Genomic DNA, 23203 nt, shown 5'->3' with positions numbered 1-23203 from the left:
TCAGTCATCGTAATCCCGCCATGTAGATATTAAGCACACTCACAGAGCACGTGACAAACGAAAAACGAATTTGGCGCCATTGTCAAATATCGAAGTCTAGTCTGCTTGTCCATTTTGCAAAAGTTGATTACTTGATTAACGTAACAACAACAGTTTGATTGTTAAAAAAGTTAGCACAAAACTTTGTGTGTAGATACTGTATCAACTTCGTAAACCAAAAGAAATTACAGCGAATTTGAGAATACATAATTTAAGTACAAATCGGTATATTTAGCATAATAAAACGTGGTACAGTGGTAGTGCGTCAAAGACAAGGTTCGATTAGTCGTTTTCTTGTCAGGTCTTATTATTCAGAGATGGAGTTCAAATTATTTTTAGCTAGGCAGTATGTACTAATTATATATTGATAATAAATATCTTTCGTGCTGAATATTATCTTCTATATAGTGGGGAAACTGATCATAACAAAGGGTCTGTGATTCAAGGACAACTTGACATACCCTTGTCGAAAAATGGGATGAACCAAGCAAAATTACTGGCCAAATCAATTCATCATCTTCAATGGAATGAAGTAAAGTAAAATTAGACTTTGCTATTTTGTATGTTTATTATGAACTCACATTTAATTTTTTTCTTTAAAGGAATAATCATTTTTTGTCTTGCATCTTTCTAGATTTGGACAAGTGATTTAAAAAGGAGCTGGCAGACTGCCAATTTTCTTGTCAGTGATGAAATAAATCATCAGGATGATGGTGATAATGATGCCTTGTTAATGAGTAAACCTTTATCTGCAATCCAATCTGACATAAGGATTAGAGAAAGGGTGAATTATATATAAATCTTAAACTTTTAATAGCTCAGCATAATAATCTCACAAGTGCAGCATTATGGTATTTGTCAAGGCCAAAGCACAGCAAATCTTAAGAAGATGGCAGGAGAAGCTGGAGTCAAAATAAGCAACTTTGTCCCTCCAGAAGCTGAAAGTTCTGAGGATGTGAAAAAACGAGCCATTGCTTTTTTTAAGGTAAAAAAGAACAAATTATTTAAACAGTTGTCCTTTCTTGAAACTTCAAACGGGCACTTTTATCTTTTGTAAAAATGATCTGTTTCATGTAGGATTTGTGCGATAGACAAATCTTATTGCGCATGGATGACAAGGAATCGAAGATTTTAGTAGGTTAGAAAATAAATAATTTACGTTATTGATTAAAAATCATTCTTACATTTACGTAATTAATACTTATTGGCTATTTTTTATTTAGTCGGACACGGTGGGTGGTTGAGCGAGTTCATGACCTATTTAGCCTTGCCACAGACTGGAAGGTCTTCTTTCACGCCATCTGAACTCGAAGCTGTTAGTAGAATTACTCCTAATACTGCTGTGTCAAGTTTTGAAATTCAACTACAAAGTGACGGTGGGGTCTCCCTCATAAAGTGCTTAGCTTTGCACGACAAATCGCATTTAACGAGCCCTGTCTGCAGTGACGAACTTGCCGTATAAAAAAAACTAATATATAATTGAATCTTATTCAAAGTATTTGTAAGTGTATCTGTAGTACATGCTTGTTAATGGAAAAGTACATAAGTCTGTAAGCTTAACGGCAATCGAGGTTTTGAGGTTTCCTATTCCGGCACGCTTGTCTTGTGTGCGTGATAACAATTTTTCTTACATTGCATCAGCTTAAAGTAGCACATTTTTAAGGTCATTAATTTCAGTATATTAAAGGCGACTAAAAATGATTAACATTAGAGGATTAAAAATAGTAACTGCGATTTGGTTAGAAAGACTATTTTGAATTTTGAAAATTCCAGTCTTCCACCTAGTGGCAATTGTTTCGACTACATTTGTATTCTTTTCAAACTTTTGTTGAAAGCCGCGTGACCGCAGCGCAGTTTCTTCACTTCATTTATATTATATGTTATCTATTGTTGGTTAAGGGAACTTCTTGTTACGTCATTGAGTTAGGAATTTGTCATTGCACAACTCTTCCAAAGACGAATTGTCAACCATACCCGTAGTTAAAACTGTGACTCATCTGGTGCCCACTCGTCACAATTCTTTACACTAGCTGCCATTGCAAGCAGTAGGAGTTGTATGAATCAGCTCTCATTCTCTAACAAGATTTCATCACCTGTTGCTTCTCTACTCTAGTCGTCATGTCTAAATCGAACGTAGGACCACGAGTATTAATCTTGGGTGGTGTGTAACTTTTTAAAATAATTTTATGTATTATTTTTCACAGGAAAAGGTCTAGTTATTTTTAAATGACAAAATTTTTTATTTGAAAGGTTGTGGATTTATAGGCAGACACCTTGTTTCATTTCTTGTCAATGAAGAACTAGCAAGCCATGTACGAGTTGTTGACAAAGTTCCCCCACCAATGGCTTGGTTGAACCAGAGTCAGCTAAAGGCATTTGACAACTCAATTGTCGAGTTCAAGAGTGCCAACCTTTTAAACACAGGTTTGAACTTATTTTAAAATACAATACAAACCACTTGTTTAATGTTTAAACTTTTTCACCCCAAGTATCCAGAGAAAATGCATTCGCTACTGATGATAACAACATGGTTGCCGATTGGGACTTTGTTATAAATCTTGCAGCAGAAACCAAACATAACCAAACACATGCTGTCTATGAGCAAGGGACAGTTCCTTTAAGTGTTGGGTGTGCCGAACTGGCAGCAAAACACAAGGTCAAACGATATGTGGAGCTGTCCGACAGTCATCTCTACTCAGGAAAGAAGGCAATATTGATAGAATGTTAACTTTCTAAAAAATGTTGATTTTATTTTTGTGTTTTTTTTTTTTTTTTTTTTTTCATATCTAGAAACCAGCCCAAGAAGGAGATGTAGTTGAGCCTTATACTTTAATTGCTGAGTGTAAACTAGAAGTGGAAAAAGAATTAAAAAAAATTGACCAACTGAATTACGTCGTCCTACGACCAGCCATCATTTATGGTATAGGAGATCGTGTTAGTCTCACTCCTTGGCTGATCCTCGGAGCTATCTATCGTCACCTAGGAGAAACTTTGCAATTACTATGGCATAACGTACGAATATTTCAACGGTGTTTTGATTATCTCGGATGGCGTTATATAATACTAAACTTTATTTCAGGAAGTTCATAACAACACTGTTCATGTAACTGATGTCTGCCGGGCCATTTGGCACGTTTGCAATTCCAACCAAGTATCATCTGGTCAAGTTTTTCACGTATCGGATGATGCCGATACGACATTAGGCGATTTAGCTGAAATCATAGCTGATTTGTTTGAAATAAAGTACAAGTTTGTCGGGAAAATGTTGTCTACTTTAGCCAAGGTATAAATTCGACAGATATCACTTTACTACTATATCAAATTACACTTTTTATTTTTTCATTCCTTTAAAAATGAAATTTCATTTCCTTTTCTATTCTTTATTTAGCTTGATTTGAAAACTACTGCAGAGGATGCCAATGACAAACACCTTCCTCCATGGGCTGAGATCTGTCAATCTACTGGAATCAGTAACACGCCACTTAGCCCATACGCGTGAGATTTATTATAAAAGAAATCAATTGCATACCATTTCAGGATCACGAACTTTTTTTTTGTAAACGTTCTTTTCATATTTAGTACTGTGGAGAACATTTCAGGACGAAATCTTTGGCTTGACAACTCTAAACTCCGAGACGACACCAACTTTGAAATTAGTGTTCCTAAACCAACGATTCATCTTCTCAAAGAAGTAATTTCACCTTAAGCTATCCCATACTTTGATGTTAATATTCTCATTCTTTAATTCCCGACTTCAGGTTTTGGATGATTTTGTTTCGATGAATCTGTTTCCAGCAATCGATAAATGAAAATCCGTTCCATCCGTTCCATAGACATAACGCATCGGGAACATCAACGACATCGGGGGGAGGGGGGGGGGGGTCTAGTCTGCTCAAGGGTTAAACCTTGTGCACTTTTCAGCTTTTTTCCCAAAATTACCTCTCACTTAAATCTGCTTGGCCTCAAGGATTGTTTATTACTCTCTATATAGAGTTCCTTGCGAAAACATTTTACCAATTAATTCAATTAAAAGTTTGGGAAATTGGAATGGCAGATGCCTTTGTATTACTATAAGTTATTGGCGACTTACCTTCATTCAAATGCAAAATCTTGTTCGATACATCGAAAATTTTTTCCTGGTTTAACTTTTTTTGTACATTAAATTGGTACACATTTTTACATGTTGTAATCTGAGATTCTGAGGGGAAAAAATGTAAAACTGACCATAAGTTCATTCTTAGGTATTCCTATCAAACGTTTACTTGGCTAATTAAGTACATTTAATTACGGGGAATTTTAGATATTTTATTTCAGTTTTGCGTCTTGTTAGTTTTTCTGGAAGAATCGTCGATATTGCGAAGTTTTCCGCTATTCTGGTCCGTCCTTGTCCCACGGTGACAAGGCATTTATTTATTTATTTTTGTTTAAACTTACCATACTAACATGATCCTAATATCGGCAGATGATTTCTACGTTTGATGTAAGTATTTGATGTGTAAAAAAAGCTTCGTCATCTATTATCTTTGGAGTCTGGACACGTGTACCTATAGGACTAGTTGGTAAGAGTAAGTATTTGTGCACCGAGTCGAGTGCGAAGTATGTATTCGCTACTGATTAAAAGTCCATCGATTTGTGGTCACTGATCCTCGTGATGTGTGTATCCTTATCATCAAATAGACTTAGTTCCTGATGTGATTGTCATTTTACCATATTGAAATGGAGATGATAACAGAAGATAACTCAGATAATTAAGGACATAGGAAGATAGGCCCTTTGCTCTATTATGTAACTGCCTAAATTTAGTTATGATTTCAAAGTTGTCATTACAAGTGCACGGTTTACTGTACTAAGCTAATTCTGATTTTCCGGCCCTCTTGAAGGACTTCGAACACTTTTTTTTTACGGGCGAGAGGATTGAAAGCTGCTCTCAAAAATGGAAAAAGAATCAGTCAGCAAATTTTCTCAATTGAAGGCTATGGTTATAAGAAATATCACACTGAAAAAAAGATCCGGAAGAAAAACTGTTGCCGTAAGTAAACCTATTACTTTGTTTCATTTTGTGCATTTTAATCAAAAACTGAATTTTATCGGAGTTGCCAGTTGAATTTTCACATCATATCGTATCGCTATTGCATAATGAGGGACGGAATTTAATGGAAATTTAAATTATAGTCTGCCAGGTCCGTTAAGAAAACATTTGCATTAATATGGTTTTGTTTAACCAATTCAGGAATGCGTCGTACCAATTTGGTTTTTGGCTTTTCTGGTGCTATTAAAGTCCTTGATCCCAGATCCGAACTATAATCCCATTCTTACTGAACCTGCTGATACGCCGATTGGAATCGATTTCGCGCTCAACCAGTTGAACGGTAAGTGTACAATTGTTTAGTCAATTAATCAATATTCACCAACTTTTTTTGTTACCAAAGAAATTAATTTTTATTATTTGTGTCAATCCTGATAAACAAATTGAGCAGAAAACACGTCTTACACCATATACCTTGTCCCAAATACGTCCGAAATCCAAAATTTCGCTGATCGCATGCAAGATTACTGGTCCGAACTCAGTTGGCCTGGCCCGCTGCCTGGGGACGGACCTTTCCAGCCACTGGGCTTTGTTTTCCTGGAAACGGAGAAAGATTTAGAAGCAATCTATGCAGACAAAAATTTGACGATTCCGGTTGAATTGGCTGTAGTATTTGATGGAGATCCCTCCGTTAATATGTGAGTAACAAATTTGTGATGACTTAACATTTTACAGATAAACAACTAAACTACTTAAATTTAACGGAAACAAGGTCCTACACCATTCGAAATCATCCAGATACAGCACCACTAGCACTTCCTAGTAGACTCTACGCAACTGGTGATGCTTGCAGGTAAAATATTCAAATAAATTCACATAAGATGAACGCAAAGCATGTTGTTGAACGAACTTGAACGCTTTACAGGAACCCAAATTCAAGCGCGATTTATCCAGAATATAATGCTTTCGGCAGTTGTCCCATCAACTCGTACTTCTTCAGCAATTTTTTAGTTGTACAAAGCCTCGTGGAGGGAACGTGGCTAAAGGTTTTTGTTTCATTTCACGAACGATTAGTTGCTTATCAATAAATTAAAACAAAAAAACAGATGAAGATGCCGGACGTGGAAATACCAGTTTACCTTAAACAAATGACGATGCAACTATTCCCCAAAGGACCATACGTTGACGAAACTTCACTTCTTGTTCTTCGCTACCTAGTTCCATTTTATATGGTGTTGTCGCTATCACAGTTCATCTTGTATTTGCTAACAGTGATCGTTGGTGAGAAAGAGAAAAAGATCAAGGAAGGCTTGCGGATGATGGGACTTAACGACTCCGTCTATTGGTAAGGATATTTCTACATTAGACTATTGTGATCACGATAAAAAAATTTCCCCTTCTTACGTAGGCTATCGTGGTTTCTCGTCTACTTGGTATTCGTGATTGTTTTGACATTAGTCGCAACTGGGATATTATACGGAATGAAGGTTTTCCAAAATTCGTAATTACTTTTTGAATGATCAAGTTGGCTATGAACAATTATGCTATTTTTTGTATTAACTAACTTTAATTACTCGTTTTCAGAAATGTAGGACTCATCTACTTGTTGTTCATTCTTTACGACATTTCCGTCCTTATGCTGGCCTTTTTAATGACAACCTTTTTCGACAAAGCTAGAGTAAAAAGTTTAATTCTTTTTCGTTAAAGAAAACAGGTAATTATTGTTTTGAACAGGTCGCTGGAATCTTTGGAGCCATGGCGGTTTCTTTCCTAAATTTGTTTTACTATATCCAAGTCGCTACGGGAGACGCCACACCCAAGTGGCTTTATTGGTTCTTAGCATTAATCTCCCCAACTGGATTTGCGCTAGGAATGGATAAAGTAATAAAATGTTTAGAAATTATTTATGTCGAAGCTGAAACGCAAATAAGCATGCAAAACGTTAATAAATTTTGACTATCTAGGCTTTATTATTGGAGATTACAACACCGACTGGCGTCACCGTGGATACTTTGTGGGCTGGACCGGGACTCCCTCTTGCTGGCTCGTATATCATGCTTAGTTTCGACATCGTCTTTTACTTTTTCCTGGCGTATTATTTAGACAACGTTTTACCAAGTAAGGTTTGAATTCGTTACCATCTTGACTATCAGTTGGATAATCCTTTTGGTGTTAGGCGAATATGGTGCCAAACGAGCCCCATATTTCTTTTTGCTCCCGTCGTTTTGGCGAAAATCGCCAAAGACAATAAACCTAGATGGGCAAATCAACAATGGTTTTAGCGGATACAAGGACTCTGCCGCTAACGTAATTAAAAAACTTGTATTATTTAAATATGAAGAAAACCCACTACAATTTTTTTTTTTCATAGGAAGACATTGAGGCGATACCAGAGTCACTTATTGGCAAAGAGGCTTTGAAAATTCGTGGTCTCACCAAAACTTTTAAACCGTTTGGTAGACCTAATTTAACGGCTGTAAACGGTACGCTTTCTGTCATTCAAAGAATAACTTTTATAACCAGTCAATAACTATATGTTAAAATTGATCAGGTTTGAATTTGGATGTCTACGAAGGACAAATTACAGCCATTTTGGGACACAACGGCGCCGGAAAAACTACGCTTTTCAATATGCTTACTGGCATGACTGCACCTTCCAAAGGATCTGCATACCTATACGGATATGATCTGAGGTAAGTGATCCTAGTTAACGACCCACTTTGCGCGTGACTGATCTTAGTGCTGGGAATATTAATTCACCAGTGACTCCAACCAACTGGAAGAGATCCGTCGTATGACGGGAGTTTGTCCACAACATGACGTCCTTTTTGATTTACTAACACCAGGAGAGCATTTAGCTTTCTATGCCAAAATTCGAGTAAGACAAATAAGAATCCTGCTCGATTGTAGACAACAAAATCAATACGTTGTTTACTTCAATAGGGAGTCAGAGAAGACTTGGTGAATGATGAAGTGGAAAAGGTCATGAAAGACATTGATTTAACCTCCAAAGCTAATACTCTAGCCGGCAAGCTCAGTGGTGGTCAGAAAAGAAAACTTTCTATCGGGATCGCTTTGATTGGAGATCCTAAGGTGAGCCACACGTGTAGGTAGAGATGGCCGACGGACGCAGGAATAACTTTGATTTGTTTTCTTTTGTTATAGATTGTATTTTTAGACGAACCCACAGCTGGCGTCGATCCTTATTCCCGGCGTCACCTGTGGACACTCCTCCAAAAGCGGAAAGCTAACAAGGTATCTTTTTAAAAACAAATTCAATCCCTAGTGCAGCTGATATAATGTTGGTGAAACCTCAACTCAACAACAGGTTATTCTTCTTACGACACATTTCATGGATGAAGCTGATTTGCTAGCCGATCGCAAGGCTATTGTCAGCAAAGGGAAGTTGCGTTGCATGGGATCCTCTCTCTTTCTGAAGAACAGATTCGGTCTCGGTTATCATCTTACGTAAGTGAAAGAGTAGAAAGCGTGTTTTCGTATGAGCTGCTGACTGGATTTGTTCTGCTCTATATGGTACAGATTCGTTCTGAACGAGTCATTCCGTGACACAGAAGCTATCCGAAAAGTAGTGGAGAGCTTTGTCGCATCTGCCAAACTGAACCGCCATTACGGGCGCGAGTTGAGTTACGTTCTACCTCGCCAACACGTCTCCTCCTTCCCACCACTCTTCTCGAAACTGGAATCCCTCGTCAATGGCGGTGAAGCGAGTGTAATGGGATTTAATTCGTATGGTGTAGTAAGTTAGTAGTTCTGTTGATAAAATTAAAGTTAATAAAAGTTAACCTTTAAAGTTAAACTTTTTAGTCCATGACCACATTAGAAGAGGTATACTTTGCTAATTATAAGCTGTGGCGATTGTTTCCTCAATATGTATATTTTTATTATTTTAGGTGTTCTTGAAACTTGGAGAGGAGGCCGAGTTGGCCGAACAGGCCGAAGAATTAGCGACAAAAACAGCGGCTAAGAAAAGCAATAATGTTAAAACTAAGTAAATTTAAAATTACCGAAAGACTTGCCAAAGAACAAATTCCAATTTTGTTTTTGCATATAGGAGATCGCTGTCGTCTGATTCAATTCCTGAAGTCAACACAAATGAACAAGAAACTAATGAAGATAATCCCAATTCCACTTGGGAGCTTCTTAACAATTTGGACGTACCGATCCGGGAGTCTCATAAAGGCCAGACCCTTCGAGCCCTTTTGAAAATTCGCGGTATGAACATGGCTCGCGACCCGATGGCGGTATTCTTTCAAGTCATCATGCCAGTTTTGTTTGCTGCATTGGGAATTTGGCTGGGTACACTCGCCACCGAGAGGACTGTCGAAGTCAAACGCTCCTTTACCTTCGGTCAGATTTTCCAGTTGCTTTCTTTCAATCGGGAATGATTTTAAGTTTATTATATCTCCTTTGAATTACAGACTTGTATAGAGATCAACTGAATTCGTCTGCACTGCTTTACTCGGAGACTGGAGATGAAAGTGGGATGTCGGCTTTCTGGTCAAAATTTGCGCAGTTTAACGGATTCCAATTAGAGCACTATTCCGGCGACTTCCCCGACATCCTTGAACTCAATTTAAAGGTTAGTCAAATTTGTTTCTAATGGTTCATTTGCATTTGAATGCTTATATCTTATTTTCATTCCTAGAACAAGTCAAGTCATTGGGCAGCCAGTGATACAAGGGATACGTATTCGCTGGATACGTTAAACAACACTTGGTACAACGGATCTCTGCCGGATGTAGTACAAAATCCATTTCCATACAAGCACACCCGACTTCGCTTTAATGATACGCTGATCCATACACCGCCCCTGATGATCAACTCTATCTCAAATACGCTTCTTCAGTAAGTATTGCACGAAAGTATCCCATTAACATATAATTTTAAAAATGAATTTTGATTGAAAATAAAGGATGAACAACAAAGCGGAGAACATTTCCCTATCAGTCTACCCGTTGCCATACACGACTCCACCCGGAAGTGGTTTCGATCCGGGATCCTTTACATCTGCAATGTTCATTGGCATGTTATTCGTTTTGGCTCCATCCGCACTTGCTTGCGAGATCGTTCTCGATCGAGAGGTAAATAACGGATTTAAAGATTTACTTTCGTTTTAGTATTAACGAATAATGATTCAATGTGTATGTAGATCCACGCAAAGAATCTTCTTCGTGTCAACGGCCTGAGCTTTGGGCAGTACTTTGGCAGCTTCTTTATTGTCTTAGGATCAATGATGGTGACCACCTGCATTTTGATTCTTCTTCTCATCTTCGCGTTCCATCTGCAGGCATTAATTACTCCGGTCGCCATTAGCCTTTTGGCTATTTTGTACATCCTTTTTTGTCCAGCTGGCATTTTATTTGCCACATGCTGTTCTTATCTCTTCAAGACCTTGGAATCGTAATAATAGCTTATCAATTTACTTTTGATACGAATGATTAAATCTAATTGATTGTTTTTCATTTGTTTTCAGAACTCAGTCGGTAGCAATCTTTTAGTGGTATTCTTTACTTGTTTCTCTATTTACAACGTAATATTGTTTAGATTTTTCCGAATGTCTCGACCTTTGTCGGTTTCATCCCCTTCCTTGTCGTCATTATGTGTGACATGTTTCAATTGGGAGGGTCTACGGATTTGGCCACAGGTACGTATTGATGATAATTTGAACAATTGATTGATTACTGCAACGAATTTGATCTATTCAGGACTACACATTGGTTTCTGCTTTATTGATGTTCTTTACATCCCTTATGGAATTTTGTATTACGTTAATCGGATTTACTATCGTTGCCTTTTGACTACCGCCATCGGACAGGTTATTATTATCCTTAGCAATTCAGTAAAAATGAACTTAAAATGTATACATTTCTCCTAAAAGGATCCGTCAGAATATTGCAATCATTTGGCTTGGGCCGACTACATGACCCCCGAAATCGTTTCCATCTTCGTGGCGTTGTTCATTCACATCGCCGTCTACTTCGTCTTGCTTATTATTATCGACGTCAAGCATGCTGGCGGATCGGCTAGAGACGCATTTTCTTGTTTCACAGTAATTTTAAAGAATTGCAAACAACGTAATGAATTTATATGTCTTATTGAAACTTTTCCTCGTGATGGCAGAAATCAAAATCAAAAGAAAGTCAAATACGAAGCGGCGATTTCATTGCGGAAGAATATAACGGCGCTGGAGACAGTGATGTCAAAGCTGAAAACTTGCGAGTTCAAAAAATTTTGTATGAACCACGGAATAAGGGCGAAGAGACTCCAGTCGTTTTAATTCACGTATACACGCCAATTGACAACTATTATGATCAGACTATTTACAAATTAATTGTGTGCGTCTACATGTAGGGTCTACACAAAAAGTACAAAAAGTCCGGGGATTCGAAAAGGTGCGGAAAAGGTGGCGAAAATCCAGCAACGGCCAATCCTGCTGTGAACTACATGTCATTTGCAGTGCAGTCAGGAGAAGTGTTTGGTCTCCTGGGTATATTTCTGCAGAATATTTTTTAAACAAAAAGCTTCTCATAATATTGACTGATCCATGTGTAGGCCATAACGGAGCTGGGAAAACGACGACTATGAAAGTTATTACAGCGGAAGAGGCGCCTACTCATGGAAGGGTATCATTTTCGTATTGTGCTGGATTAAGTAGAACTTGTTAAAAATTGTCGTCGTTTTTCTCAGGTCCAAGTTGATGGCCACGACATTGTGTCGAATCAGTCTGACGCCTTTCAAGCACTGGGCTATTGTCCTCAGCACGACGCTTTGTGGCGCAACATCACTGTTCGGGAGCACATGGAAGCCTATGCAAGTATCCGCGGCATTGTTCCATCGCACATCCCCAGGTAAAATTCCTATTGCATCCTGAAAATGTGTGTGTTTAATCGGCTGTTTTCCAACACACAGAATTGTAGACCTGTTTCTACGCGGTTTGCAAATTGAACACCATGCCGATAAGTATGCCAAAAACTGTTCCGGTGGCACAAGGCGCAAACTGAGTTATGCCTTGTCGATGCTCGGCCGACCTGCTATTGTGCTGATGGACGAACCCAGTACTGGCATGGATCCACAGTCTAAACGCTTTCTTTGGAATACCATTTCCGCTTCCTTCCAAGTATATGTTATGCACACCAATAATCAATATTATCAATGAATTTGAGCCTTTTAGTGAGACTGCGTCATTAAACGTGTGTTTTCTCAACGATTTTCAAGGGTAAGAGAGGTGCCATATTGACGACCCACTCCATGGAAGAAGCTGACGCTCTGTGTTCCCGACTAGGGATTATGGTCAAGGGTGAACTCAGGTATGGATATTTTAGACACAAGGTTTCTGGTCGTAACGCGCATTGATTTGATTTCCGCTCCTTTTAGATGCATGGGAACAGGGCAACATTTGAAGAATCGCTACGGCAGTGGTTATTTGCTTGAGCTGAAACTGAAAAGCTTGGGTTCAGAGACAAGTGGGTCGGCTTCTTTGGCGGATGTCGATAGCTCTCGATCAGAGCGGAAGGAAAATCTGACTACTTTTATAAATAGCCTCTTTACCTCTGCCCACGTTCAAGAAAGTTTTGAAGACAGGATTATTTTTGGCATCGCTCAGGACAATATTTCTTCCCTTTCCGAGACGTTCCAAGCTTTAGAAGAAGGTAATCACAACTTATGTTTTCTTAGGTTTACAATATTTAAACAAATTGATGGCATTTTAAGGCGAGCTTTAAATATGCCGTTAGCTTAGAAAGATTTTCTTCTTTAAAGAACCATTGTAATGCAGTATTTCTTTTATTAGCTCGCGAGAAACTGTCCATAGAGGAATACAGTTTCAGTCAAACCACATTGGAGCAGGTATTCATCAAATTTGCTCACGAGCAAGAGGACGTATCTGAATGAAATGCAACCATTTCTGTTTTACGGATGCTCTCGAGAAACAACAATAATAAAGTCTAAATTAAATGTTGTGAGATGGGTCAAGTACGTAAGATGTAATAAGTTCAAGCAAGAGAAAGTAATACACAGAATTTTTTTGTCGAATAGACTTTTTTCAAAAAGTATTTTTTAAAAATCGAAGTGAATAATAGTGTTACCGCTAGATGGTGTTTCGAGTGGAATTTCGGGGCAGGGACTTACAGCAGCAACCACAGTTCCGAAACGCCACCAAATTCGTTACGGAATTGCGGTGTCGATCTACATTTCCAGCATTGAAATTTAATGGTAAATTCTAGTTTGGATTTCTCAAATGTAATTAATCCTAGACGTTGCTGTGTGAATTTACAGGCAATCTGGCATATAATTTCCACTTGGCCAAATAATCGATCACGTTGACTGAAACTGCTTTCCATTTTGCCAAAATGTCGTCCGTTGTTGGCTGTACCTGTTCGGATGTACATCTCATCTCACGCAGAAACACTACAGAGGTAGTAGAGTAATTTTATTGATCAATTTCCCTGCAATGATGCTATAGATTTTATTAGTTGGGACCAGGATTGAGCACTCTCTTTTAAAGCTGTAAACGTTAAATAATAGCAGACGCTTTTCAAAATGGCTGTCTCTACTTTCTCGTTGGTAACTTGGAAACTTAAGTTTCTTTGTTTCATTTTCTTTAATGTGCCAAAGCAAAACTGCTCGTTAACGTTATAAAAGTTAAGTATCGTGTGATTAATGCAATCAAAAACTTATTTCAGGATGAACAAGATGGTTATTGATTTTTGTCTGCGTAATGAAGACATCAAAGACATCACGGCGACGTGCACGTGCCCAACATGTGGATATAGACATCATGAAATTCCTCGTCTCCACCGTGGCATGCATAACTGTTTAGTAGGTAAGATTTGAGCAAAACTATATTGGAATTTAAGTGGTTTTTCTACAATGCATGCTAATTTTAAAATGTTGGAAAAATGTGAGGTAATAAGAACCCGGACAGAGAGACTTTGAAAGTGGCTTCTTCACTTATGAAAGATAACAAATAACCATATCTGAGTTTTGTTTGTTTTTTTATTGTCGGTTGGCATGCTGATGAATTTTTCTGCTGCAACATTCCTTTTGTAACTTTCATATGATGAAAAACGTCAAATTGTGCTGTCGACTATCGTGCCAGTTGACAAGCTAAGCCGACATTCGTGTTTGCTTTTTCCGTAGAGTGGTTCTCCCTCATCTCACTCAAGTCACAAACACAGTTCTCGTGTTTATTTAACATTTCCAGTAGGAAAGCGATTAGCGATCAGGATGAGATGTTTCGTCATCATATCTAATGCATTACGCAATAGGGCATCCGTCTGAATAAATTCCATATCGCTGTCAAAAAGCAATTTCAAACAAACGTCATTTCAAAAAAGTTTCTGTAATGTTCCGAGAATCAGAGTGTTGCAAGGCGAATATTTCGAGCACTAAAAATGATATCGCTAGACCCAGATGATGCACAGTCTTTTCTTTTTCGACTCAATCTGTGTTTATGGCCTAATTTTTTTGTTTGTGACTTGTGAGGACTTGTATTCACCACGCCATTATTAACTAGTAGTGCATTCAAGTGAAAGATGTCCTACACCATCTGCCACATGTAAATTTAAAACCGCAGTAACTTATGATCCAGAGAACAGAGTTGAAATTAAATTTTTTTCTTTTTCAAGTCGATGAATTTTGCTCTACTTGCGCCACATTCTTTTATTTCTTCTGTTTTTAGGCCGTTGAAAAAATGCATGAGAGTATAACGTACAGCTGCTAGACGGCCCTATATGATACCCTGGACTCAAGAGGCCGTAGGACCACTAGAGTGCTGCCTCATTTCCTTAGCCCTAGAGACCCTATTTCGGAAGGATTATACCCACAGCCCAGTCGTCATTAGCTTTAAAGTTCTTTTTATCTTTAAGCAGTAGAATATTGAAATAGCTTCGCCAGGGAGAAAAAGAAAAAGGGTAGGCCTATAGACTTGTAATTTTCCTTCACACTTGAGCGTCAAAGAGAATAGAGGAACCTGGGTGGAATTTTTTGTGAGAAAAGAGCCTTAAGACGATGGACAGTTAAATGCCAATAGGTGAGAATCGTTGTGGAAATGTCTTCATTTCCCTTTCACTCACCGTAAAGCTCATACACAAACACGGGAGCCCCTTCTCACAAAAAGCCCCTCGGTGCATGGGAGAAATAAATATACCACCACCACCAAGAGAAGTAAACAGGGAGTCGTATATTTTCTGATGGAAACCGATGGGTCTCTCTCTCTCTAACTGTGTATATGTACATTCTCTCGTCGTTGCAGGAGCTGCGAATGCTGTGGCTGCACACATGCTGTTGTTGCAGTCCTACCAGGGAGTGTGGAAACCACTCCCTTTGATGATGCCGTCGCGCACTCAATCAATCAATCAGGGGCTCCCTCGTCCGCATCCGCGTCTTCGGTAATGCATCCCCCCCGCAACTTCTGGAGCGTCGACTCGAATCCGGCGATACCGCAGACTCCCGCCACCGTCTGTGTGCGCGAGAAAAGATGTTGAATGCCCCCCCCCCCCCCCTCACATCACCAAATCGAGCAGCAGACACACTCAAGAATAGAAGCCGATTTTTCTTATACGAACGACGACGACGCCGGCCCTTTTGTGTCTTGCCACTGTGATTGGCTCCTTCGGGATTGTCTATGCTGCTGCGGACGAAAATGACCAACTGTTGAGAGCAATTCTGATCCCTCTTCCCTTGCACAAGACAAAATTGATGACAGGATTACGATTCTCGAATCTGAATCTGATGCTAAAATCAAGGAATTTCAGCTAGATTCTGAGGATAGACTGAAGCAATTTCAACTCGATTTGGATGCTAGATTGGAGCAAGTGCAACTAGATTCTGACGCAACATTGCAGCAATTGCAACTAGTAGTGTGGGCATTTTAGCTTTTAAAAAAGGGGGGGGGGACCCGAAACGGATTGTAATATGGTTTTTTTATGAGACACCAGGCAAAACGAAGACGAAGATTAGTAATACTTATTCCGTTAAAACAATAGATTTTAGGCTATGGGGGTAAAAAAGTGTAGAAAGTAGAAAAGTGATAGACGACCCGTAGTTAACAAATTTTTTTAACATGACAGTGAGCGGGTCGCGATAATTATTGTTTTGGATTGTGTGGCATCTGGCCTTTTCATTGCATTCGTTTTTTTTTTTTTAAATTCAGTTTTACTTTTAGTGTTGCGTAGTTTAACATATTGCAGTACGATTTTTTGTTGAGTTACACCGTTTCCATGATTTTTAAAGGAATAGCTATAATTAAAAATGGGTTTTTAAAACTTAGTAATTTGGTTCAAATGTAAGAAACGTTATTGGTTACAAGCAGGTCTTTTTTGTAAGTGCTTTCATTACTCATAAAAGTCATAACAAAATCTGACAAAATCATGAGAGTTTCAATAAATTGGCAGCGCCGCTTTCACAGAAGTTCGTCTGCAGAGCAAAAGTATGATGAAAAAATCAAATTCGTGTTGTGTCGGCTCTCCTTGGTTAGGAGTGTCAGTTAGTCCATTAGTCCGTTCGGCTTTTGTACAGTTTCCTTTTAGTTACGCTCTTTAGCATTGTTTTGCGATTCGCAGACAATAATTCGTATAATAATGTGAACGAGAGAGGAGCCCGAACGAATCTTTGTTTCTTATTACATGTTCATGGGGCAGAGATGATTCCTTTCTTCTGATTACCATGAATGGATGGCCTCAAGCTGGCGCATCGTATTGTTCCGCCGGAGAAGGATCGTAGAAAGGAGAACTGGGCGATTACTCATCAACCTGGGCGACACGCGAAATTGTCAATTGCCCGGAAAGAAGTTATCACGAGGTTTTCCTTTTAGATTTGCCAGATTCAGATCAACACTTCTTGCTGGCTCGTGTCTCGATGGTCTTATTCTGCGTTGTTATAAGGTATTTTACAATCCCAAGCGTTAATATTGTTTAAAAATGTCTGATATTTAAAGCTCACTACGACATTGTTTTAGCTGTTCGATTCTTTGATTAACTTAAAGGTTAAAAATGAAAGATTATAGAGTATACAGTATAGAATATATGGCGTTTCTAAACAAACAATAATTTGTGACTTTTAATTTAGATTCTTTTAATTTAAACGTGGTCGACTGATCGGTTCTATGCAAGAAATTTCTTTTTTCAAAATCACGCTAGTTGCCATCTAACGGTGAACGATACAGAAACGTGTAAATATTCGTGTGACGCCAAAAAGAAAAAAAAAAAATATTTGGGAGCTTAAAAAGATAGATTCATATTCGTAAAATTGACTGATGATTCATTTCTCGTTTATATTTATATCTATAGGTCATATAAAGAAGTCAGCTGATATTTTTCGAAATTATAAGTTAAGAATGCAATAAAAACCATTAGCTTAATGTTGTGTAGGGTAAAGTACCTAATTCGGGACAGGCCCGAAAATTTCTTATTTGGGACGAAATAACATTTTTCAGTTTAAAACAAAAACTAACCCGAGTTTCGATAAGAAAAGTTGCTGAAATTAAAGAAAATGAACGGATCTACGTTTATATACAACTATGTCAATGTAGCTGTACAAATTTTAAAGATATGACAAAAAATATATTGGGAAAAAGGACTTAGAAAAAAGCTAGATTTGGGACGTTTGCAATCTTGCAATATTAAGATATTTAGGGGTTATTTTGAGCTGAATTTAGTCTTAAAATAAAGAGCTCGACAGAATCTTTAGATTCAATGCATAGAAATGCAAGAAAAATAAAGAAATTTCCATCAAATCGAACTTGAAGCTTGCTGGCGATAAATCCCATAACACAAAATCGGGACACCCAAGTACACAAAATCGGGACAGTATAATGTACGCAAGATGGCACTAGTTGAACTGTCAAAATCAGGGTTTTACTATCTAACTTCTAAGTTCCGTCCTGGACGACACTTATTGTGAGGTCGAATGTTGATGATGAAAGTTTTTTTCATTACGTCTTTTATGATTTTGTATAAGAGTCTTGCCCCTAATTGTTAATTCTATATAATTTTGTTAAGACACTTTCCAAAAAATTCTTGTGGCACAGTGGGTTGAGTGACTCTACTAAGAATCGCATTTATAAACTTTCAGTCGTGGGTTCAAATCCAAGGCATTTTTGATATTATTTCGGAAATCGCCTCAGGGCTGTCCCGAATTTATAGCACAGTAAGGATCCCCGTAAAATTAATTCTGCGTGTTCTATCCTACGATTTGCATCATACATTGAAGAGATCGCCCTATTCTTGTATGTTTCAATGGCTCAGTGGATAAAGTGGCTGCCTGGGAATCGGATTATCTTTCTTGGTCGTTGGTTCGAATCTCGGGTAAGGCATTTTTTGAGATATTTCGAATATCGCCTCAGGGCTGTCCCGAATTTATAGCACAGTAAGGATACCCGTAAAATTAATTCTGCGTGTTATATCACACGATTTGCATCATACATTGAAGAGATCGCCCCATTCTTGTATGTTCCCATGGGTCAGTGGATAAAGCGGCTGCCTGGGAATCGGATTATCTTTCTTGGTCGTTGGTTCGAATCTCGGGTAAGGCGTTTTTTGAGATATTTCGAATATCGCCTCAGGGCTGTCCCGAATTTATAGCACAGTAAGGATACCCGTAAAATTAATTCTGCGTGTTATAACACACGATTTGCATCATACATTGAAGAGATCGCCCTATTCTTGTATGTTCCCATGGCTCCGTGGATAAAGTGGCTGCCTGGGAATCAGATTATCTTTCTTGGTCGTTGGTTCGAATCTCGGGTAAGGCATTTTTTGAAATATTTCGAATATCGCCTCAGGGCTGTCCCGAATTTATAGCACAGTAAGGATACCCGTAAAATTAATTCTGCGAGTTCTATCCTACAATTTGCATCATACATTGAAGAGATCGCCCAATTCTTGTATGTTTCCATGGTTCAGTGGATAAAGCGGCTGCCGGGTAATCGGATTATCTTTCTTGGTCGTTGGTTCGAATCTCGGGTAAGGCGTTTTTTGAGATATTTCGAATATCGCCTCAGGGCTGTCCCGAATTTATAGCACAGTAAGGATACCCGTAAAATTAATTCTGCGTGTTATATCACACGATTTGCATCATACATTGAAGAGATCGCCCTATTCTTTTATGTTCCCATGGCTCAGTGGATAAAGTGGCTGCCTGGGAATCAGATTATATATCTTGGTCGTTGGTTCGAATCTCTGGTAAGGCATTTTTTGAAATATTTCGAATATCGCCTCAGGGCTGTCCCGAATTTATAGCACAGTAAGGATACCCGTAAAATTAAATCTGCGTGTTCTATCCTACAATTTGCATCATACATTGAAGAGATCGCCCAATTCTTGTATGTTCCCATGGCTCAGTGGATAAGGGGCTGCCTGGGAATCGGATTATCTTTCTTGGTCGTTGGTTCGAATCTCGGGTAATGCATTTTTTGAAATATTTCGAATATTGCCTCAGGGCTGTCCCGAATTTATAGCACAGTAAGGATACCCGTAAAATTAATTCTGCGTGTTCTATCCTACAATTTGCATCATACATTGAAGAGATCGCCCTATTCTTTTATGTTCCCATGGCTCAGTGGATAAAGTGGCTGCCTGGGAATCAGATTATATATCTTGGTCGTTGGTTCGAATCTCGGGTAATGCATTTTTTGAAATATTTCGAATATTGCCTCAGGGCTGTCCCGAATTTATAGCACAGTAAGGATACCCGTAAAATTAATTCTGCGTGTTCTATCCTACAATTTGCATCATACATTGAAGAGATCGCCCAATTCTTGTATATTCCCATGGCTCAGTGGATAAGGGACTGCCTGGGAATCGGATTATCTTTCGGATTATCTTCCTCGGATGTAGGTTCGAATCTCGGGAAAGGCATTTTTTTATTATTTCCAAAATCACCTCAGGGCTCTCCCGAATTTATATATTACTCTTAATGAGTCATTTTTGGATGATGAATGTTTTCAATGTTTGCTAATGCAAATCAAATAATTAATGTAATAATGAAATCAACGCGCTAATTGACAAAATGATGTATTTTCAATGGTCATTGATGTCGTCCCTCACGTAAACGAACACAACGGTTTGTTGAAGTGGATCATCATTGACAATATTGTTTTTAACGAGTGAAACATTGCTGTCATCGAAGCAGCTCCACTTGTTTTGTCCATTTCGGTCCGTTATATAAGAAACGTAGTGGCCTGAAAAATTTAATTTGCTTACAATATTTCCTCGTGATAGTTTACATTTCCTAAAATTACCTCCACTTGCAGAGTTTCCTATGTGCCTTATCATGGATTTCAGGGAATAATGTGGCATATTTTCAAGCTCAGGATTGCAGTTCCATGGATTGATGTCCAGATTCGCAGGGGGATTTTTAACTGTGTTCAAATTGCTATGTAGGACCTGAAAAATTATTGTTCTAAAAGGATATTCAAGATTAAGAACATTGGATTAGCATTCTTATTATTTTTCCTTACTCTGGAACAGTGTAAAATTGTTTTTTTACGTGACTCCTTAAAGATCCACAGGCACATGATTTCGGTTCTTCAGTCTGAAAGCTCTCATTGAGAAGGTCCATAAAATCGACTGCCACACCAACAGGATTTGAAGTGATAAGAGGGAAAACGAAGAGATCATCTTGTATTTCGTCGACGTAAATTGATGGGCACCTATGGTCGTATTGAAGAAAAATTATCTATTTGTTTTAATGATAAAAATGTTTGTAAAATTACTGAACACATTGAATTATCTTGATAATTCTCCCTTCCAAATGTTGTTGTACAGGATTTACTGTCTGTGGATCTCTCATCAATAGCGTGTCACGATTCCTAATTCGGAACAGCAAAAAGTAAAGCAGCTCTCCAGCATCCCCTTGAACTCCAAAGTGAAACAGAGAATGTGAATTTTCAAGAGTTGGTAATTCGTCGAGGAGTTCGGTATAGAATGGATTCCTGTGTAAAAGAAAGATTTGTACCATTAAAAAGAAAGACAGGTATGAATTGCAAGGATAGACATCTTACTGGAATAGTGCAGGGATGTTCCAGGGGGACCAATTGTACTGTGGTATTTGTGGTATTGGTTTCGAATAGTGATCAAATGTGAGTGGAAATAAGTGTGGATGTGCTATGGATATACATATGACTTTGGGATACCTATTAACAATTCCTACATAAGTTTTTAAGTCATATACTTACACCAAAAAATCCCGAGACGAAGCACAACGGTTAGAAGTCATCGCATCGAAAATAGAACACAAATATTCAACGATGGGATCTTCTGACAAAGCAGAATCCTTGCTTTCTTTCGCTATTTTCAATCCCAACATGAAGAAGGGGATGTTGAACAGTACTTGAAGAGCAGCATTTACGTAACAGGTATTCTTTGTGTTTTTGAGACTTCAACAAATGACAAAACAATGTGATTTGATGCCATAATGATATAAAAAGACTGACTTACCCATATGGTTGAATGTAATCATATGTGGTTAGAACTCTCTCTTGGCGACACTCCTCTAGGAAATCCGATAAAATGTCTATGTGAATGACCTGTGAATTTTCGTTGCTATTCCTGAAAATATAATAAAGTTAATCAATCGTTTACAAAAAGAAAAGTTATATAAATATTACGAAGTAGACTGTTCATTGCAATTGACACATTTGTATCCAATTTCCGATTCAGGTAGTTTTCCGGTGATACATGTTACATGAAACCTAAAAATACTTATTAATACTTCGATAAGTGAAAGGGAAACGATAAACCAAATTACCAATGTGAGCAGATTGTGCAACAGATTGATGTGGTCTTTATTGCCAATTTTCGTGGTCTGCCCCTTTTTTTGGGACCTGGTTCCGATAAATCTTTATTGCAGATAAAGCAAACCCAATCTATGCCAGGCAGAGGAGAAATCTGTTGTACGTTGTCATCTAGTAATGCAACATGACGAGTCAATATTTCATTATAGCAAATAAATCTGTTTTGTTCACAAACCTGTAACTTGTGAATTTTCCTGTGGGGGATCTTGAGAAGAAACTTGTGTAGGAATGGGTATTATTTCTCCATGTCCATCACTTGGGACCTCTGAGGGCTCTTCCAAATCACAAATCTCGTCTCTTGATTCAGAAACATCATTTTTTTCTGAAGGATTGATCTTGGTCTTTTTCTCCTTTGCGTCAAGCTTTCGCTTTCGGAGTAGATCCAACTATTCAACATTTCATAAGATAAAGTATAATATTTAACTGGTAAATTGGATTTATGTAATTAAATACTTACACAATCTTTTGAAGTAAGGGAATTCATTTGAAATCCTTTGCGAAGTAACGGAGTTATAGGATTAGGTAAGGCTGGAATGGTTTGGGCCACTTTGGATGATCTGTCTTGTTTTTCAACATGCGATCCTTTCCAGTATTTAAAGAGGGACGTATGAATCACCTCTCCCTTCCATATTCCTCCACACCTTTCTGCACTCCTAAACTCTTGCAACAAGGACAATGGAATAGTCGATTCAACATGGGCTCTGGCAATGGCAGGCATGATATCCTGGAAAGCCCTAAACGCAATATTAGAGGAATCCAGGTTCTCTTTGGAAATAATGTTGGAATCGCCTGAACTGGTTTTTTCTGGAGTAATCTGAGACCCAATTTTCATGTCAAAATTACATGTCACCATAACTATAGTTTTAAAATTACCTCAGCCTCAACTTTTCCATTTGTGTTGCTTTCTTCGTCTGGAACGACATTAGCGTCATGTTCTTCAAGAAGCGATATTCTGGTGGAAATGCACTTTGAAAAACTTAAAAAACATTAAATTATTATTAGCTTCATCAATGATTTACAAAACATGAATACGTACTCGACCACATCAGCATCGAATGGGTATATTCCGCAAGCTTTAAAGGCATTGATAACTATTTGTGGTGAAATTCCATCCCAGGCTCGCTTAAAAACCTAACGAAAACGATATGTTTATTATTGAAAAATTATGTAGAATGTAATATTTTACCTTTGCAATGTTATACATATCAACAGGCTTATTTGTTTCAGTGTACCATTGCCTGGACTCGTGGAACCATTTTTTTTTTAAAGGACCAAATATTCCCACGTCAGCTGGTTGGATTATGTGAGTGGAATTGGCTAGAAGG

General features: G+C 38.2%; 3 protein-coding genes and 1 long non-coding RNA gene across 5 annotated transcripts; all 4 read left to right on the top strand.

Annotated features, from left to right (window-relative positions):
* Positions 1-82: 82 nt before the first annotated feature.
* On the top strand, positions 83-1599 carry LOC124349027 (fructose-2,6-bisphosphatase TIGAR-like). Its single transcript, XM_046799516.1, has 6 exons — positions 83-385; positions 448-571; positions 674-823; positions 884-1024; positions 1117-1177; positions 1263-1599. Exons 1-6 carry the CDS (start codon positions 357-359, stop codon positions 1499-1501), a joined length of 744 nt encoding a protein of 247 aa, XP_046655472.1. The 5' UTR covers positions 83-356; the 3' UTR covers positions 1502-1599.
* Positions 1600-1812: 213 nt separating this feature from the next.
* On the top strand, positions 1813-4266 carry LOC124348262. Its single transcript, XM_046798513.1, has 8 exons — positions 1813-2200; positions 2290-2463; positions 2529-2746; positions 2830-3051; positions 3119-3322; positions 3428-3534; positions 3619-3730; positions 3798-4266. The coding sequence occupies exons 1-8, from the start codon at positions 2158-2160 to the stop codon at positions 3846-3848; spliced, it is 1131 nt and encodes a 376-aa protein (XP_046654469.1). The 5' UTR covers positions 1813-2157; the 3' UTR covers positions 3849-4266.
* LOC124344239 (ATP-binding cassette sub-family A member 10-like) lies at positions 4189-13117 on the top strand. Of its 2 annotated transcripts, none has more exons than XM_046797768.1 (38): positions 4189-4280; positions 4340-5068; positions 5270-5408; positions 5517-5763; positions 5838-5918; positions 5991-6111; positions 6172-6410; positions 6474-6566; positions 6650-6743; positions 6800-6946; positions 7030-7183; positions 7242-7372; positions 7437-7548; positions 7617-7758; positions 7829-7943; positions 8009-8158; positions 8231-8320; positions 8394-8533; positions 8606-8822; positions 8891-8911; positions 8977-9074; positions 9138-9433; positions 9505-9665; positions 9732-9931; positions 9999-10167; positions 10236-10486; positions 10560-10569; positions 10631-10730; positions 10792-10901; positions 10965-11135; positions 11207-11368; positions 11438-11573; positions 11639-11709; positions 11774-11934; positions 11996-12203; positions 12302-12393; positions 12461-12735; positions 12876-13117. In XM_046797768.1, exons 2-38 carry the CDS (start codon positions 4973-4975, stop codon positions 12974-12976), a joined length of 5301 nt encoding a protein of 1766 aa, XP_046653724.1. In that variant the 5' UTR covers positions 4189-4280; positions 4340-4972; the 3' UTR covers positions 12977-13117. The 2 variants fall into 2 exon arrangements, with proteins under 2 accessions (XP_046653724.1, XP_046653716.1); XM_046797760.1 differs by lacking the exon at positions 4189-4280 and having other exon boundaries at positions 4359-4433; positions 4502-5068.
* A 1025-nt stretch (positions 13118-14142) lies between these two features.
* LOC124351098 lies at positions 14143-17110 on the top strand. The gene is made up of 3 exons (XR_006921377.1): positions 14143-14642; positions 14766-15250; positions 15339-17110. It is a non-coding gene; the product is annotated as an uncharacterized LOC124351098 (long non-coding RNA).
* The last annotated feature ends 6093 nt before the right edge of the window (positions 17111-23203 follow it).

Source organism: Daphnia pulicaria, chromosome 1, assembly GCF_021234035.1.
Source record: "Daphnia pulicaria isolate SC F1-1A chromosome 1, SC_F0-13Bv2, whole genome shotgun sequence".
NCBI lineage: Eukaryota > Metazoa > Arthropoda > Branchiopoda > Diplostraca > Daphniidae > Daphnia > Daphnia pulicaria.
The sequence above is the reverse complement of the archived record's forward strand: the minus strand, read 5'-3'. Positions and strand labels throughout refer to the sequence as shown.